General features: G+C 39.2%; 2 protein-coding genes and 1 long non-coding RNA gene across 7 annotated transcripts in view; 2 read left to right on the plus strand and 1 right to left on the minus strand.

The window, feature by feature from the left end:
- LOC137137812 (low affinity immunoglobulin gamma Fc region receptor II-like) overlaps nucleotides 1-18416 on the plus strand; it is a 100298-nt gene that overhangs the window by 11322 nt on the left and 70560 nt on the right. The window lies entirely within an intron of this gene.
- On the minus strand, nucleotides 1777-11120 carry LOC137137869 (myelin-oligodendrocyte glycoprotein-like). 2 transcript variants are annotated; one of them, XR_010915810.1, is made up of 4 exons: nucleotides 9755-11120; nucleotides 5727-6068; nucleotides 5440-5565; nucleotides 1777-3965 (listed from the first exon to the last, which is right to left on the minus strand). XR_010915810.1 is itself a non-coding variant. In XM_067524663.1 (4 exons), the coding sequence occupies exons 1-3, from the start codon at nucleotides 7528-7530 to the stop codon at nucleotides 5444-5446; spliced, it is 546 nt and encodes a 181-aa protein (XP_067380764.1). In that variant the 3' UTR covers nucleotides 1777-3965; nucleotides 5440-5443. The 2 variants fall into 2 exon arrangements, 1 of the variants encoding a protein (XP_067380764.1); XM_067524663.1 differs by lacking the exon at nucleotides 9755-11120 and adding an exon at nucleotides 7449-7530.
- Nucleotides 3982-14704, plus strand: LOC137137885 (uncharacterized). 3 transcript variants are annotated; one of them, XR_010915842.1, is made up of 5 exons: nucleotides 4210-4461; nucleotides 5451-5597; nucleotides 5817-8362; nucleotides 13353-13495; nucleotides 14192-14686. It is a non-coding gene; the product is annotated as an uncharacterized lncRNA (long non-coding RNA). The 3 variants fall into 3 exon arrangements; XR_010915841.1 differs by having other exon boundaries at nucleotides 4214-4461; nucleotides 13353-14704; XR_010915843.1 differs by lacking the exons at nucleotides 13353-13495; nucleotides 14192-14686 and having other exon boundaries at nucleotides 3982-4461; nucleotides 5817-8451.

Consider the following 18416-nt stretch of genomic DNA (forward strand, 5'->3'; position numbering starts at 1 on the left):
GCACCCATGTTAAAATAAGCAGAAATAAGCTCCACTTTGAGGTGGACATCTTTGTCGTCTATGTCAAGTACAAACCCGAAATCCAACAGGCATTTGATGCCGTTGATAACATTTGTACGAGTCTAGTTCAGACAAAGACCTGTCATGTTTGCTGTGTCCCCCACATGGCTTTTGGGGACTTCTTTAGGCTTTGTTTCAACAATGGCTTTCTTCTTGCCAATCTTCCATAAAGACCAGATTTGTGAAGTGCACGACTAATAGTTTCCCTGTGGACAGATTCTCCCGCCTGAGCTGTGGATCTCTGCAGCTCCTCCAGAGTTATCGTGGACCTCTTGGCTGCTTCTCTGATTAATGCTCTCCTTGCCCGGCCTGTCAGTGTAGGTGGACGACCATGTCTTGGTAGGTTTGCAGTTGGGCCCCACTCTTTCTATTTTCAGATGATTGTACAGTGATTCCTGAGATGTTCGAAGCTTAGGATGTTTTTTTGATAACCTACCCCTGCTCTAAACTTCTCCACAACTCTGTCCCTGACCTGTCTGGTGTGTCTGGTGATGCTGTTTGTTTCTTTGACCCAGTGGGTCAATGTAACTAATGTTCAATGAAGAAGCAGCTGGTTTCCCCCAAACCATCTTCACACTGAGTCATGTTTCTGCTGCTTGTGTTCCACTTCAGTTTCCATCCAGTAAAGCTATCGTCCTCCTTACAGCTTAGAGACACATCTTCATCTAATCTCGAAACAACTGAGAGTTTCTGGGAATGACAGTCAGATAAGCTGTGAGGAATTCAGTGTCTTTGTGTACGTATATATAAAAAAAAAATTATGTTACAAAGTAAAACTCAAAGCACCAACAGCAACAATCTTAGTCATATAGTCCTTCTGCTAGTGAACAATTTAAGTACAAAAAGTCTGCAACAGATCCCTAAGAAGATTATGACCAACCAGAGAAGTGTCCACATCAGAGAAGTATAGTTTGCCCTTTACTAACATACTATTTACTTTTGTTGAAATAAGTAAACTACTTCTCTCCTCTTTTGAACATTACTAAATACTTGTCAAATATTAGACAATAGATCTGAATCACTTGCTTGGAACTATTTGAATTCACAGTATTTGGGTCAGATAATCAGCCACCTCTTTTGATTTGGGCTTTGACCCGATGACACTACCATCTGACTATAGAAGAACCTACAATTGAGGAATATTAAGGTATATTGTCTGTGACGATCTCATATCTCAGTCTTCCAGGTGAGGTCCAATTGCAAGGACCCAGCTTCCAGATAACTTTACCTGCATGACTGGGTTCTGAGATCTTCATAGATGTTCAATATATTATTACGATCTCTTCTACAGTTATTCATCATTATATAATAAATAGTGGTCAATTCAGAGTCAATATAGAGCTTTTCAGGAACTACTCACGAACTATACTGTAACTAGCATTTTTGTGTAAAGTTACTTAAAGTGTTTTCTTGCCATCTTGCTGGCTCTGACTGACAACTGACTAAATGTGTTCCTGTGTCTTGTAGGCAAACACCTTTAAAGCTTCACACCTTCACACTGATGTTGCCATGGCATCGTCATTGTCTCCACCACATCGTAGTGGGAAGTCAGAAAGAAACAGCTGCACAGTTTCGTCTTTACGTTTCATCTTCCTGTGTAAAATGAACAGCTTGACCCCTTTAACAGCTTTAGTACATCAGATGAAACATTTACTGACCTCGGTTTGTTGTGCAGCACAGTAGCATGGCCACAACTAAAGAGAAATAAAACTCAAGTGATTTTTGTATTATTTAATTTGAATTAAAACAAAAAAGAATTGTGCAATTTGGTACAATAATCATCATAGCAGAATAATGTGTTTGTGTCTCTGAGACAATGAATCAATACATAAATTAATAGATAAGAAGAAAATAATCTGTGTCTGCATGACAGACACACACCACTAGCTCTGAAACCAATCAGTGGCCAGCTGTCTCTATCCTGAGCATGTTTACAGACACAAATGAAGTGTTATAGAGAACTCATCACCAAAGGTACTGTGTAGCCAGAGGGGTGGAATGTTGGTTTAAAGTCCCAAATATTTAATGTATTACAGCACAAAATGGATGGTATGTGGCACCTGTGCATGTAGTTTTCATGCAAGTAATTCATGATGAAACATCCTCTTTGATCATAATCAGGATATTATGATAATTAGAGGGTAAAAGGTCAAGTTATGAAGTACTAATGTTAATTTGGATAGATGCAGAAAATACAACAAAAACCTATGGACTTCTTTGGCCCCCTGAATAAATGAATCAGAGGACTGACATAACTGGCACTGTACTGGGTGACAAGGATTGAGGAAACATTTATTCTAACTGGAAGCAGCATCCTGCAGAGGCCTATAGACACCATCCTAAGAAAAAAACCAAAATACATTGGTGCGAATATAAATCTACTAATTTGGAGGTGATTAAGGACATACTACTCAAATTAGACTCTGAAAAGAGAAGAGAAGTTACAGAAAACAAGCAAAAGCTAAAGGGTGTAAATGAAGTTTTGCAGGTGATAAGAAATTTCCCTCAGATGCCATCAAGATTTAGAACCACTTCAGCTTGGAGAGCTTGCTCACAATAATGGAAATTGTAGACTGTTGGAGGGAAAATGCAGACGACAAAGCACTGATGCAGCACTTAAGTGAGTTTAATGCAAATATTCAATGTGAAGGACATAAGTAAAGATTTTCTGTCTTTTGTTAACAATGTGCTTGAAAGGATAGTTTGTTGCTGCTTTGGTGAAAGTGCACATCATTAAAACAGGCTCTTGTGCCAAAGAAAACACTAGATACATAAAATACCTGCAGTACAGTTCCAGAAGGTCAAGCGATCCCAGAGTTCATCAAACGAAAATGTAATTGTTTTATAAAATGTTGTTTACATTTTTTTTAATCTAAAATTATTATATTATTATGAGCCAATTCAAAGTTGTACAATCTCTGAAACCATACTGTTTTTTTATTACTGGCAGCAACAGTCACAGTCTGAGTCGATGGTTAAAACCTATATAAAACATTAGCATCTTTTTGGAAGAAAAAGACGTAAGATGTGATCAATTACACTCTCTCTTCCCATTTCTCTCGTCCCAGTTTTATTTGGTTAGCCTTTTAATTAGATTCCTACGTGCGGATCGAGGTATTTCTGTTAGGATTATCTAGCCAGTGACGAAAAAGTAATGCAGATTCTGTGTGGACTGACTGTGTGCTGATCAGATGCTAAGGCCTGTTACCTCAGAGCTCCACGAGCCCTGATTCATACGTTTTAGTCTCGCTTCCTTCAGACTCAACAGAGAAACCGCTCTCCTCAGAGTTCCCAACAATATCCTGCTGCAGTTTGATCAGTAGATACTGCTTTTTGCTTCTGCTTGATTTATGTTGCTTTCAATATTATACAGTATAACATTTTATTAGACTGTTTGGAGAAATCAATTTAGATAAATCCACGTGAAATAACAGAGAGGGAGAAAACACTGTGCTAATTATTCCCGCACTTTCTTCACCTGTGTCCCTGAACTAACTGCCTTGAGCTCAACATAAATAAAACCTCGGGGACATCACTTGTGGGTACGTCCATAGGTTAAAACACTATTATTATTATTATTACAAAATAGTAATTACATTATTCACTTATCAACAACGTGCACTTATTATTCTTTTTGATATAATTAGAGTTCATTGCAATCTGCAGATAGTTTTGTTAGTGAAGCTACACTTGAAACAATGAAGTACAGTAGCAACCAATGACGCAATGACGCCTTTATACCAGTTGGAGGCAGCAATTCACAAAAAAGGCGCCTGGTCTGCTGGGAAGACTTGTAGGTCAGTATTAATAGGGTCAGAGCATCCTGGCCCAGTTCGTCAGCCCACCTCAGGTAAAAAGCCAGGACCACCGACCTCTATGTGCCCGTGGATCATCCTCTGCTGCCACTGGTTAAGGACAGAGGGAGAATTAAATGTATTTGAAAGTGCAAAGTACAATTATATTTCATGGGAGAATTAGAACTTAGAGTTTTTAAAATATTGGAATCAGTCATTTGGCCCAGAACAGTAGTCAAATCCTAGCATTTCTTTTATTTCCCTTGTTTTTTATAACTACTGACAAATTTGCAGGCTGCCTTGTACATTTTTATCTTTACTGTCCGGGACTTTCCATATGCTAATTAAAGGGGAACTTCACCCATTTTCAACTTGCTCTCCGTGGCTTCAGCTTCCTTCCTCTGATGCTCATCTGATCTCAGTGTGATCAGTGATTCTTCACACTTTGTATTTACACAGCTGCTTTTGTTCTTGTTGAATTGTAGAATAATCTGAATGAGCTGTTGAAGCTGCAGTAGAGACACGGTGTCCTTTAACTGCACCGACAGAACTAGAGGTAACCTCACATCACCAGGTGCTACGATGGCTCCAACATCTCTCCCGCTCTGTAAGTAACAAGCTGCACTGACTCCACTAAGACCCTGTAGCTCTGTGTGATACTTGTTAGAATTTGATAAAGTGATTCAAGTCAGCTGTTTGAATTATCTTTGAATAACTATAATATTAAGAACAGGAAACAGTAACATCAGGGCAAATTATGTTACGATATTATTTTTCGTACGATGACATATTTTTATTTGGCTTTTGTTTAACCTTTTGTTAGCGACCTCTTTTTCTGTTCGGGCCACAGTGTTACGTGTTTGGAAAGGAGACACAAAACTTACATTTTTGCTGTTTTTTGTTTCAGTCTTGTGTGAAAAACTTTGTAATGCAAGTTTATAGCGTTGTGTCCGACTTTCTCTTGATAGGCACAGCTTCTCTGCACAGCTGTTCTAGGGACTTTGTATTTGTCTCCTGTCCTTCCTTTTCTAGTACTTAATATGGTTTCTGAGGAAGCTGTGGTGCTCGCAGGTTCTTTAGGAACGTTGTTAGACCTGTGGGGCCTGTGTTTTCAACGTCAGCTGAAATATAATTTGAAGCCATTTAAGCTTTCAGAGGAAGCATAGAAGCTCAGGAGGTGGTGTTTTTTTTTACCCCTCTTTACACTCAGAACAATGAAGTTGCTTTTGGTGATAAGGAAAATAAAGAACTGTTGAGCTAAATGAAATGTTCTCTCTCTGCCGCATCATCAAAGATTTTACATAATAGGTAAAGTCCATATATACTTTCTTTATCCAGATATTTACATGCAGTCACTTTACCAAACGAACCAGCAATAATAATGTTTAGCATTCTGTGAAGAAACGTTTCTCTAAATGTGTCATATAGAAAACACACACAGCCCCCATTAAACAAACTGGGTACAAACAGGAAGCGCTAACGGTCTTTTACAAGGACTAGAATTGCTACATGTTAAACTGGAAAGAGCAGCAGGACTCAGGTCAGAGACATTTTTGGTATAAAATCTTTTCTGAGAGTCTTTTACCTTTTCAATAGATGATGGAAACAAACAGCAGCAACAACAGCAACAGACTAATGAGCGGTGCAACATATCCTCTCTTGTTTCCTGCAGCCTTGTCTCCTCCATCACTGATGTCTCCAGCTCCACCACCTGTGAGAAGAGAATAAGATGTGAGCTGTCAGGTAGGTGATGAATCCATTTCCTCTTCAAACTCCTGTCAGACATTATCTACTGCACTTTGATCCCATCACTCATAGCAGCTGTTTGCTACAAAGTCTCATCAGCAACATCTTTAGAAAACACAAACTCACCTGAGGCTCTGATAGTCAGGTTGATGGAGGTGATGAACTGAGGAGGTGGAGGTGTGTTGCTATTTCTAACATAACATTCGTACGTTCCAGTGTCGTTGACCGTGACGTTCGTCAGAGTCACAGAAACGTCTCCGTCCTTCATCTGTTGGTCCTTGAGCTCCACCCGGTTCCTAAAAGATGGATGCTGGTTGAGTCTATCAACCTGTCGGTTCCGGTACAGAAAGACATATTTTGGATCCAGGCCAGGTCTGATCCACTCAACAACTTTGACAGTGATGTTGCTGGAAGTTCGACATGTCAGAGCGGCAGGTTGTCCAGGTTCTACACTGAGGTGGTTCTGGACTGAAGTAGAGAAAATAACACCACAGCAGAGAGGTTAACGGTTATAGTACAACCGTCCACGTCCACAGCAGCCAATCAAATATGAATCATGTAGGCTTTATTTAGTAGTTGAATGTGTGATGCAAGCAGAACATCCCCTCTGATTCTTAAACACCACGTGACCACAAAGACAACCCACTGAAAGCCACTGTGTTGTTGGACGTACAGCTAACTACTAACAGAGCAGTTGTGGTTTCCAGGAAACAAAGCAGCTGCTCTGTCATTTTTTCACATTCACATTTGTTCTGACAAATGAAAGTAAGATTTTTTTCAGATTCCCATTCATTCACAGCACAAGTACAAGTATGTACGAGATTTTGATGCATCTGTTCACAAGGTAAAGAAAAAGGAAATACAATAAAACAAAAATAAACTTTGTTTCTGTGTGTTGTAGAAGTTTCGGGGAAAATCTGTGCAGCTCTGATTCCCAGTGACCGACTCTCAAAGGAGGCCGTGATTCTCTCCCTCACATTAAGGTGACAGGGACATCGTGAGCCAGATACAGTATGACTGTTTGTCACTTTTGAAATCTGGAAATTACCTGTGAGTTCACAGTGTCAGAACTTCAGCTTTCTTTAGTTTTACTTCCTGCACCTGGCTTTTATGTTGTGCTCTCTCAGTACCATTTCCTAGTTTTCTTTAGTTTCTTCTTTCCTTGTTAACCCTGGTTGTTTTCACCTGTGCGTTTCACCCCACTGTTCCCTGCACATCGTCTCTCCTTTCCTGCTCCTTGAGCCCTGAACCCTCTCTCTGCCCTGACTCTCTGAATCTCTCCCCTTACGTTTTGGTCTGAGGTTTGGTTTCCTGTTGGTTTCATTCTGTTCGAGAGTCTGTTTAGCTGTTGAACTAATCGACCACACAAAGAGATGCTTCTGCTGTTTTCTCGACGGCAGATCAGACTGAGCTGCAGAAAAGTTTCTAGTCCTGTTACAAGAAGAGTGATCACTTATGCATGACCTCTCTCTTCATCACCAAATAGATTCCATCCAGATTGTGTTTTCTCTCATGGAATAGAAAAAGTTACATGTTTGGCAGCAAAGTGTTTGCAGAAAGCATGTTGGTTTGCTGACAACGTATATGAGTAATGGTGTCAACAGGACAAAACCTTCCTACGGTTACAGTAGGACATGCATTGCACAAGGTTAGACAAAGATTACAGTCTGCAGCAAATGTAGTTTTTCATACATTCAAAATAAAGGTGTCTGAACATAATCCAGCCAGTGATGGCACATCCTACAAAACTACTAATGTGTGCTGTTGTGCTAAATATTACATCATATTTTACATCTTCTTACATCAAGCTTATTACACAGTTAAGGTTTTAAGTTAAAAAAACTTTACCTTCAGGAGCCCGAGCAAAGGTCAACAAGCATGTGGACAAAGCTAGAAATGATGGAGAGGTTAATGCAGCCACAAAGGCCATGTCTACCAACTACAGGAGGGAAGGTTTTCTTCTTCTTTTATATGGGTATTTGTCCCCGGCCACTCAGAGAAGGGCAGGATGAGGTGAGTCATAGAAATTTCAGTGACACACGTGCAGCTTCTGTAGCACGGGAAAACGTTTCTGTTGTGTCTGCTTGGTCCTGAGCTGCACTGTTCACCACAATGAATCTACACGAGTAACAGTGTGCAGTGGTTTTCTATGATTCATTCTTTAGTTTAAATGACGACAACTAAATGCACAGATCCTGCTGATGTTGAGCCTAAATCTTGCAGAGGCCCCACAAATAAATCCAGTTTCTCCTGCTCCTGCATTTCTACAGTATTTCTGTTCATCTGGACTTCAGTTCTCTCCTTTACATTTACACTTTTTAGGATCTTGATGATATATTTTTCATCAGAAACACAATGTCTTGACAGTGTCTTTAAGCACGAAGTAAAGGTTGAGATTATACTGACTTTACAGAAAAGAAAACTAAACAGAGAGGTACGAAAGAAATAAGGAACAAGCTGATGAATACGTCAGTGTGAAAGACGATTCTTGCTAACGTGAAAAAAGAAACAAACCTGAACATTAGTTAATTTTTTGTGCCTTAAAGCACAGAGACACATTAGTCACTGATAGTAACTAATAGTAGATCGTACTGACACTACTGTTGTTACTCGTGTTGTTGTCGACCATATTGTTACCAAGTCCCCCCTCAGTTAGAGACCAGACGACTGCAGCACAGACAGTGTCAGAGGCTGAAGACTGGGAGACGTGGTAAAGATGGTCACATACTGTAAGACCCATGTAAGGACCAATGTCCTCTACTGTAAGTATTTGTTTACTCATTTGTCCTTTGAAGATCACACTCATGTTCTGATTCCCATACAAATCTAATAAAGAATATTTGAACTAAGACATTTGCTTTGACACTATTTATGTCAGTAATTATTCATTTTAAAATCAGACTGCCGTCAAACAATCCTTCCTCACGTCCTAAACACTGGATTTCAAGTATCAACATGTAGACACTGAAATGTATGAGTCATCCAAACTTTCCTCCTAACATTACTTAACATTATTAATATATTGTTGTGAAAAGCCTCTTCCTACTTTTTTCTTCACACCCTGAATAACAGCTCTTTGAGTTGTGCTCCGTGTTTGTTATAGTAAGTTGAGGTTAACTTATGCTGTACTTGCATACAAATTTTAGTCACATGTAAATTACTAGAGAGTTCATATTAAAAAGAGAAGTAGAGTTTCCCAAGTATAGCATGCACACACACACACACACACACACACACACACAAACACACAAACACACAGCACAGTAAAGTTTCAATTGGTAATAAAGAGACACATGTACAGTTTCAGTGTTGTTCAGTTGATCAGTTTCAGTGACATCTTATTCTCTTAGATGAACCTGATCTACAACAGTCCCAACTGACGTTTGTCCTTTTTTAACTATAAACATTTAGTTACAATCCCAGAGATCACATAAAGCATTTATCTTGGACATTCTATTAAACCTTCGCATTTACTCCAAGAATCCTCTAATAGCTTTTTAAATACGTGAAGTGATGAGTTCAGCTATGTTTGATACAAAAGAACCTACATCATGTGTGGAAATTACAGCTCAGCAGTTTCACTTCTGGCTTTATACCAGAGAACATGTAAAAGAGGAAGTTTTAAAAAAAACTCAGGCGTCTTCACCCCCTTCTGTAAAGGACAAAAATTATGAAATGGACAAAATGATTTCATCTATTGATTTGAAAGTAGATTATTACGTAGCTTATTTATTTTATTATTATTAGATTTGATTTGTTTGTCTACGTGGTTTCTCGTGGTTTTCAATCTGATTGTTTGCACCTGTTCCCTGGTCCATTAGTACCCAGCTCTCCTCACAGTCCCCTGCCAGATTTTCCGTCTGGCTCCTGGACAGTGCACCTTGCTCCCTGGTTTACCTGACATGCGTTTTTCGATTCCTGATTCTTGTATTTTGACCTCCGCTGCCGGTTCCCTGTCCGAGGTTTGGTTTGTTCTGCTTTTGGTATCTCAGCAATAGATCCTCGTGTTTAATGGTTGCTACCTGTCGTGGTTTTTCGTGTCGTCCTCTCTCAAAGAAACCAAGTGAAACAACACGATGAGCAGAGAACAGACCCTCAGGGCGAAGCAGAGTCAAACCTTCACCTCAAAATGAACAAACTGACATTTCTCTAACCTCTTTGTGGAATCTGTCCTTAACCCCTCCACACGTTTGTTCGCCTTTTCCTTTCAGTCAGTAGCCGAACGTCTGATGCAACCATAAATTTTTGTAAATTCGTCTCTCTCACAGACGTCAAGTCTTCAAGTCAAGTCCCATTAAAAGTGTGTTACACACTCTCAGTAAACATTGTAGGAGGAAGAGAAAGACAAGTTACAAAGCTCAGTATTTGCTCTCTACAATTCCCTTTATGTGATGATTGACAGTAAAAAAAATATGACTTACCACTAGATGACGTGTTTCTTACCAAGGCAATAATGTATATTACTTTTTAGTTAATTTTACATCAGAATAATTCACATTTCTGTATATAATGGAAAAACATTATTAATACCAGTTACAAAAATACATGTTATGAGTTATGGGATGTTAGAGATGTTATGGCGGTTTTTTTGTTTTGTTTTTTTTTTGCTATTCTTTGTTCCTGTTGGTTCTAGTCGGCCACTCTAACAAAGTCATTTCTTAATATTGGCTACGGCACCAAAATGGTTAGAGCCAGCTCTGCCTCAGTGACATAGACGTTTGTGTAACATCATAGAACATTTTGGTTTAGAAACGTGTAGAAAGATGTATCAGCTAAGCAGGAGAATTTGACCAAACCAACAAGCTACTGCTCCCACTTCAATCTTACCAACGAGTTTTCATCACAGAAGCCGATTCTGCCTCCTGCTGGTGAAGGCAGGTAATGTGTAACTGAACACAAGAATTGTGGCAAAATATAAGTCAGAAACTGTTAAACTAAGGAGTTTAGATCACAACACGTCAACAGGACCAACACAAATATAGAGTTCGGGGTCATGTGCTTGTTTTTATGTTTAAACAAGGTAAAACTACCTGGTCTTCTTCTGGTCATGTGCCCATCCCATCACTCATAGCAGCTGTTTGCTACAAAGTCTCATCAGCAACATCTTTAGAAAACACAAACATCTGATCTGTGATGGTTCACTCTCACATCAACAACCAGGAAGCAGCTTCCCCTCTGATACACACACACACACACACACACACCTGGCTGAACAGTCAGGTGAATGATCTTGATAGGTCTGCCAAGCTGAGAGTTGCATAATGTTGCTGTGCAAGGCAAAGACAAAAGATGTCCATTGATGCTCAACTTTAAACATTTGACTTTCAGACAATAAGGGACATGTCAGACTCATTCAGCTTATTGTTAAACCAGCTGACTCACACACTATGAAACCCCACAAGGCCTTTGATAGAAGCAGCTGAAACTAAATGGTTTTTCATTTTCACACAGTAAAAGCCCACAGAGCTTTGTCAAAACAATAAATAACAATATTACATCTCCCACTTCAACCTTCAATGCTTGGACTCTAACTTCTTCTTGGTCCCACTTGGTGTAAACTGCACAGGTTGATATGTAAGATTGTGTACGTGCATCATTTTTACATTTAGTCATTTGGCAGAAGGTTTTATCCAAGGACACTTACAAGTGAGGTACGAGGCAGCAACAATCCAAGCTACAGGTGGCTGTGCTCAGAGACAAAGTGAGGTAAAGATTTCACTGCTTGTTGGGAAAGAGCCTGAATGTGATGATTATTGTTTCAGTGAGCTGGTAAAACATCATCTAGACTTTTATAAAGCAGAGTTAACCCAGCAGCAACAGACCCACTAATGACTTATTGTATTAACTCCTGACTGAGGAGGCAGAGCTTCCACCGAGCCCAGAGAGACAGAGAGACAGAGGGACAGAGAGACAGAGACAGAGACACAGAGACACAGAGAGACAGAGACAGAGATCTGAACTCACCCGCGGTAAATAGTAATAGTAAGCGCTTTACAATGTTCACACACACGCACGCACACACACTCACACACACACACACTAGTGGTGGTGGCTGCCATACAACGAGCTCACCTGACCCACTGGGAGCAGCTTGGCGTTCAGTGTCTTGGATAAAGACACTTTAACACGTAGGCTACACACAATGAAATGAACAAATAAAAAACGCCAGATCCGTGACGCTGCCCGGCTCCTTCCTCACCATCACTCACTGACAAAAATACAGACACTTGCAGAGACGTTCATGAGCTTCGACAAAACCCACAAACAGTAAAAAGAATCCGAAACCTTTGCGGCAGCAGAAGACTTCCTGTATAGTTTGGAGAAAACTCGATGGTGTTCGTCTTAAAACCACAGAAAACCTCAAAACCTTGATTTTAAAATAACACAGCTTCTCCTGTAGAACATTAAAGTGATTCTGGATGTTACAATGTTGTAACTCAACGTTAAGAGGCTCAGTGTAATGATGCTGTATTATTAATATTATTATTATTATTATTAACAGGTGATTTTTGTAGGACTTATTTTATGTAGTTAATATAATATGTAGGTCATGGAATGACTATAAAGCCTATTTGTAATGTTATTATATTTTATTACTTGCAGACAAAAGCACTAAATAGATATTTGTTTCTTGTGTAATACGTCCACTGTTGGCGCAGCAGGGGGGTGGAGACAACTGAGGATGAAATAACAAATCACCAGCTGCAGGTTCATATACTTCACATCTGTACGAGTGAATTCTCAGTGAGGTTTTTACTACAGATTTCCCCGAAACACACTGATGACTGTAAATGATGCACTGTGAGCAGCATCTTTGACAATAAACCACAATCACGTGGTTTGTGGTTTGCGTTGATGAAAGCGCAACACAAACAAATAGCGTTTTATCAGTGAGTTAATTGCAAATGAGATGTGTGCTAAAGATTATGATCATTGTGGGAATGTTTGGAGTCATAACTGTTGAGATTAATTGGTAATTTCATGTCAAAACTGTTTGTCTCCCGATGACTGATGTTCTAACCCCTCACACTGCTCCCTGTTTGTCGGTTTGTTGGCTTTTCACTCCAATTCTCTGCATGAACCATGTATATTAGTTATATTACATTAGACGAGTCATAAGGTCATAAAGTCACAGCTGACGGTTGTCATTTCCATAAAATTAATAAGACATGTTCATAAATATAGACATTTGCCAAATATATGGTGGCTGAGTGGGTAAAGCGTCACGTAGGGACACAGACGTCTCCAGGACTTCACAGCACTAATGTGGACTAATGCAGACAGATGCATGATGCAGACGCCCTGAGCCCCACATAGAAATCAAGCACCATCACCCAACATACTCATTTCTCAGAAGGTCAGACGGTATGTGAAACTAGAGGGAGAAGTTCTGTGAATTAGTAAACAAGGAACTCCGAGAAATTTGCTTTCTGTGCTATTCGGGGAACTGTCGGTTTGTGTGTGTGTGTGTTTCAGTTCAGCCTCCTCAGTTACCACTTTCACATTAACTTGGGGTTTGTCAGTTCATTTGTAAAAGCCATCTGATCGTTGGCTGGCGATCAGATGTGATTCCACAATGTCATTAATTTGTACTAAAGCTCTGCTGGATCCGTCTCTGTTCCAGAACTTGTAAGAACTTTAAGTCAGGAGAATAAAAATCCTGGACAGAATCTTAAACAGAAATCTTACTATATATTCCTCAAGGAAGTGATTCACTTACTTTCTACTTTTTTTTTTCTTTTTTTTTTATAGATAAAAGCAAAACGTGGAGAAGATGTCACTCTTCAGTGTGAGGCTCCAACAGATCAAGTTATCAAACTATTAGAGTGGAGCAACCCTGACCTGAGGTCACAGGGTTATGTCTTCTTCCTCAGAGACAACCGCTCATATGAAAAGTACCAGCTTTTATCTTTTTTGCATTTGGCCTGTGTTAATCACCACATTGAATCTGTAATAAATCACTCAAAATGTGAGCAAAGTCAGTGGTTTCAGCTTTAATTCAAGGGCTTTGACTAAAGTTTGCAGTTACAGCCATTTAAATAGACACACCCCCATTATTGGTGGCTCATAAATAATGTAAGACATGTCCGACTTATAGATGCCAATGGTCTGAAAGCGTGAGCCTCACTTTTAGAAATGAATATCTCTGCACGGCCTCCTGCACAGAAGAATACACTACTTCCTATGAGAGGAAAAACAAATGACAACATCAGAAGACATGGTAGATTTCAGTGTGATCCTTGGGTCAGCACCAATCATTTAACCACCTCCTCGAATCGCCACCTTAACACTGCAATGGGGCTTTGTGAGCTCGGGCTCCTGAGAGCAGTTTGTCTAGAGCTGTCAACTCATGGTGGGTTCTTGTCAATCAGCTCTTCTAACATGTCCCTCTAGCTGCTCCCATTTGATCATTAGCACTGAACATGTCAGTATGTTGCTGTGTAGACCACTTTCTGTGTCACAGTAGATCTGCTGATTCAATGCATGTCCTGCCACTGCTCTACTCGTAAAAAACCTCAACAGTGGGAAATGCTGCAGCATAACTGCAGTAAAATTCTCTGTTCTTTCTCTCTCATGTTCTTTCTTTCCAGGTCATCACGAGAAGTTAAAAACATTGGGTAACAGACTTTCTGCACCTTTTAGTTGAATTCAACATGGAACAACTTGGACAAACTGCATTAACAACTCGCACCTACCGCCACAACGATTCTTTGGTGTAATAAATAATTCAGCTTTGCCAAAACTGAATGTAGACCATGACAGGTTTCTGGATTATTTTGGAGAACTTGTTCGACTATCAGTGAGTGATTTACCTGTGGGCTACAGTTGGGGCCTGTATGTATCCAAAAATGCAATATTGGCCTAAAAAGTCTCCACTGCAAAAGTATCACTTCAACTCTTACTCAAGTCAAAGTACTAAGCATCTAGATTTTACTTAGAGTAGCAAAGTAAAAGTACGCCACTAAAAACACAAAGTATTTTAAAAAATATTGAGTATGGTAAAAAAATGTTGAGTAATTAATAAAAAATAAGGGTCAAAGGTCAATGTTAGTAAAGATGGAGCTGATTTTAACCATTGTATGTGTTTACAGGTGGTTCACTCATAATGACACATCAGCTTTTAATAATTATAATAATATTAATAAAAACTATAACATTAATAGATTTTACTTAAAACCAGCAGGTGGTTCTAATGTTGTGGCTGACTGGTGAATGTGTTCATGTTCAATTCCACTAAATGACACAACTGTGCCATCTGTTGTTGTGAAAGTGCGTCTGCACTGAGTAGTAATACTGAGGGATTGTGGGTAGGAAGGTCGTCCTCACAGGACGTTTGTCCCATGATCCTTTGTTGTGAAGGCAGATGCTGAGTAAACATGACATAAACAACCTGACATGTTAGTTTATCATCATTTCATCACATGCTGCTGAGAATGAGTCTATAATGGAGCCTAATGTTTCTCCACAGAGAGACGGGGGGGTCCTACATGATAATGTCAACTCCTGCAGGTAAATGACACCTGAAAAGAATCAAAACTCAAGTTCAGGAATACTTTGGTTACTGCTAATATGTCAAATAAGTCTTTAAAAAAACCATGGGAGGAGAAACTGAGTAAAAAGTAGAAATATTTGCTCTTAGAAGTAGTGGAGTAAAAGTCAAAGTGGCCATAATTAAATCTACTTAAATGTAAAAACGTGAAACAAGTAATAAGTGTAAACTAATAAATTCCTCTGAGGACAAGAAACATTTTATCTGAAATGACTAGAAACAAATCCCAGCTTCTGCTGTCACCTGCATAAACACAGGCCCACTCCTGCTCCACAGAAGCTGCAGTTTGATGAAACAAGGAAAATACTGTTACTGACCTCTGCAGGACACTTCCTGTCATTACAACCTTTGATTAATGTATGTACGATGCAAACATCTGCATCCTTGTCAGTTTGGATCTAAATAAAAATAAAATGAACTCATTCTAGATATAAAATGATGTCTGAAGTAATGTCTGTCTAAAACTTGTCTCAGTATAATGTTAAGTGAGAACCAAAAGCTCACAAATAAACATGAAGAAGTAACTTTTATGTTATTGTCCACCATGTTAAGCTCTGTGTAAACTGCAGAAGAAGAAAGTGCAGCTGCTGCACCAAACTCCACAGGAAACTGTGGTTTTTAATGATCTGACTGGTTTAAAATGAGTTCACACCACAGTGGCACAATGGGAGAAACATGTCTTCAATGTCTGATCTGTAAGTACAACCTGTTCTCTTTATAGCTTTAGTGTGGGACGATTTAAAAATATGTCTTTGTAACGATAAGACATTTAAAGTGGAATTACTCCACAGAGTGTGGGCAATATTTACAAGGGTCTTGGTTTTCAGAATGATGTGCAGCATCTGTTAGTAAATCATTTGTTAGCTGAACAGCAGCAACACATTCATGTACTGAAAAGCACAATGAAGTCATGTTAAAGCAGAAAGACAATCTGACCACATAGTTTTTATGTTGTAAACATGCTAATGCATCCTAATATGTCCCCGACAAGTCCGATACGGTGGTGACGTTTAATTCATGTGACCGTGTTGTAGTTTTTTTAATAGTCTAAAAAACACTGTTTTACTTCTGGTTACTGTATTTAAGATTCAGTAAACATATGAGATTATCATAAAGAAAAACTTCAATTGTCACAGAGCTTCTGAAGTAAATGAGGTTGAGTCTCTTCTGTCTCATAATACATTTAAAAACCAATTCTACACAGAGACACATATAAGTAAACTGAGAAAGAAGTGACGCATTTTATTGTAGTCTTGTCTTAAAATATGCGGAACCTACACCTCAGTTAAATCAGATCAGTGGCAGGTTATGGTTAAGATAGAGCTACTTAATAAGGCAATCACCTGCCTCAGTTTTCTTTTTTCTTTATTTCATGTTATGTTGCAATGGTGCCAATAAACTGAAACCACAACACTGACAACTGGGGGCAGGGTTTTACATGAAGTGACTGCAGAGTAGTTTAAATGTCAGCACGACGGAGGAATCATCTCTACTGTGTCTGCTCTGCAACTACACTCTGTGTCTTCCAACATAAATCAGTAAACTTCTGGAGGTGACATTTCTCAGGGTGTATTTTATTGTTTTTGGCTTGAATAGTGACAATTAGGGGATGTTTACCTGTCTGCAGAGTGTGGACAGGTGTAGTGTGGAGTAGCTCCGCCCCCTGCGTCTTTAAAGTGCAGTGGAAGCAGACGAGGAACGAGGAGCGGAAAGAAAGTTCGGTTTTCATTCGTCGGAAAAGTATTTCCATTTCCATTGTACCTCTGTGGATGTATATGTTCATTTTCATCTACAAATTACAAAGATATAGTAAATTATATTCGTGGTTATTTTGGTTTATTGCAGCTGATGAGGTCTTTGTGAAGAGCAGTTCAATAAACAGCCATTAGTACCGTTTGCTGATTTGGGGAATCTGAACGTGGCAAAAAACGCTGGGCACAAAATTGTACTTTAACGAGAGCTCCAGTACACATGTACACACATTTTCTCATGTGTCAGAACAGAAACTCCAAATCTAAATTGTGTGTTTGTCTGGGTTTTTTCCCCTCAGTCTAAAAGCAATGTGGTTTCCTGTTTCATAAAAACATGTCAGCTGGACATTTATTTAATCAACAGCCCTGCGTTCATAATCTTTCTCAAGTAAAAGTGCAGGTACAGGTAAAGCATGTGAAACTAACAAAAGTCCAAAAGTACTTGATGTACTGTGCGATTCTCTCTGACATTTGTTGAATAAAATAATCATGCATCAACTTGTAAAAACCAGTTTGCTGCTCTTGTCACTCAGCACAGAACGAGTTCTAACTACTTCAGTATTGAAAGTGAATGTTTACAGTAAATGTCAGTACATCCAGCAGCTGAGAATTTTCAGTCTCAAAGTGGTGAATCTATAAAGACATTTCCACCTATAGACGGAAAATCAGGAAAACACGAAAAAGCTGCAGGGACTGTTTTCGGCCTTTATGGTACAAAGTTTGAGGCGATGAAGTGTAACGAGGTTGAATCAGCGTCTTGTCTGAGAAAGTCTGTGTACAAACTCTATCACCCAGTTAAAATAAATAGAATGAAGGAATATTTGTAAAATATTTGTTAAAAAAAAAAGAATCAGAACCCCAATCTATTATTTTATTAATAGCTTTATTTATGTGTTTTAATTCAGCTGTGTTCAGTTAAAGGTCATTTTCTAAATTAATCGCATTGTCCACAATCACCATACAGATTCTAAATCCAAAACGTTTGTGTAACATCATAGAACATTTTTGGTTTAGAAACGTGTAGAAAGATGTATCAGCTCAGCAGGAGAATTTGACCAAACCAACAAGCTGCTGCTCCCACTTCAATCTTACCAACGAGTTTTCATCACAGAAGCCGATTCTGCCTCCTGTTGGTGGAGGCAGGTAATGTGCAACTGAACACAAGAATTGTGGCAGAATATAAGTCAGAAACTGTTAAACTAAGGAATTTAGATCACAACACGTCAACAGGACAAACCCACATATAGAGTTCGGGGTCATGTGCTTGTTTTTATGTTTAAACAAGGTAAAAAAAAAAAAAAAAAACTTCTACCAAACTGATCAGTCTTGTTATGCAGCCGTGTCTCACTAGAATTCGCCCGCAGTACAAAGACAGAACCTGCTAAGATATTTCCCGATGTCCCCGCTCTGTCCCAAACACAACTCTACAAACTATAAGGAAATGAGAAAACCTCACGAGTCTAGTGATATAAAACGATCTAAGGTTGAAGAAGCACCGCAACAACAGTTTCTCAG

The sequence above is a fragment of the Channa argus genome, chromosome 12, assembly GCF_033026475.1.
Source record: "Channa argus isolate prfri chromosome 12, Channa argus male v1.0, whole genome shotgun sequence".
NCBI classification, from domain to species: domain Eukaryota; kingdom Metazoa; phylum Chordata; class Actinopteri; order Anabantiformes; family Channidae; genus Channa; species Channa argus.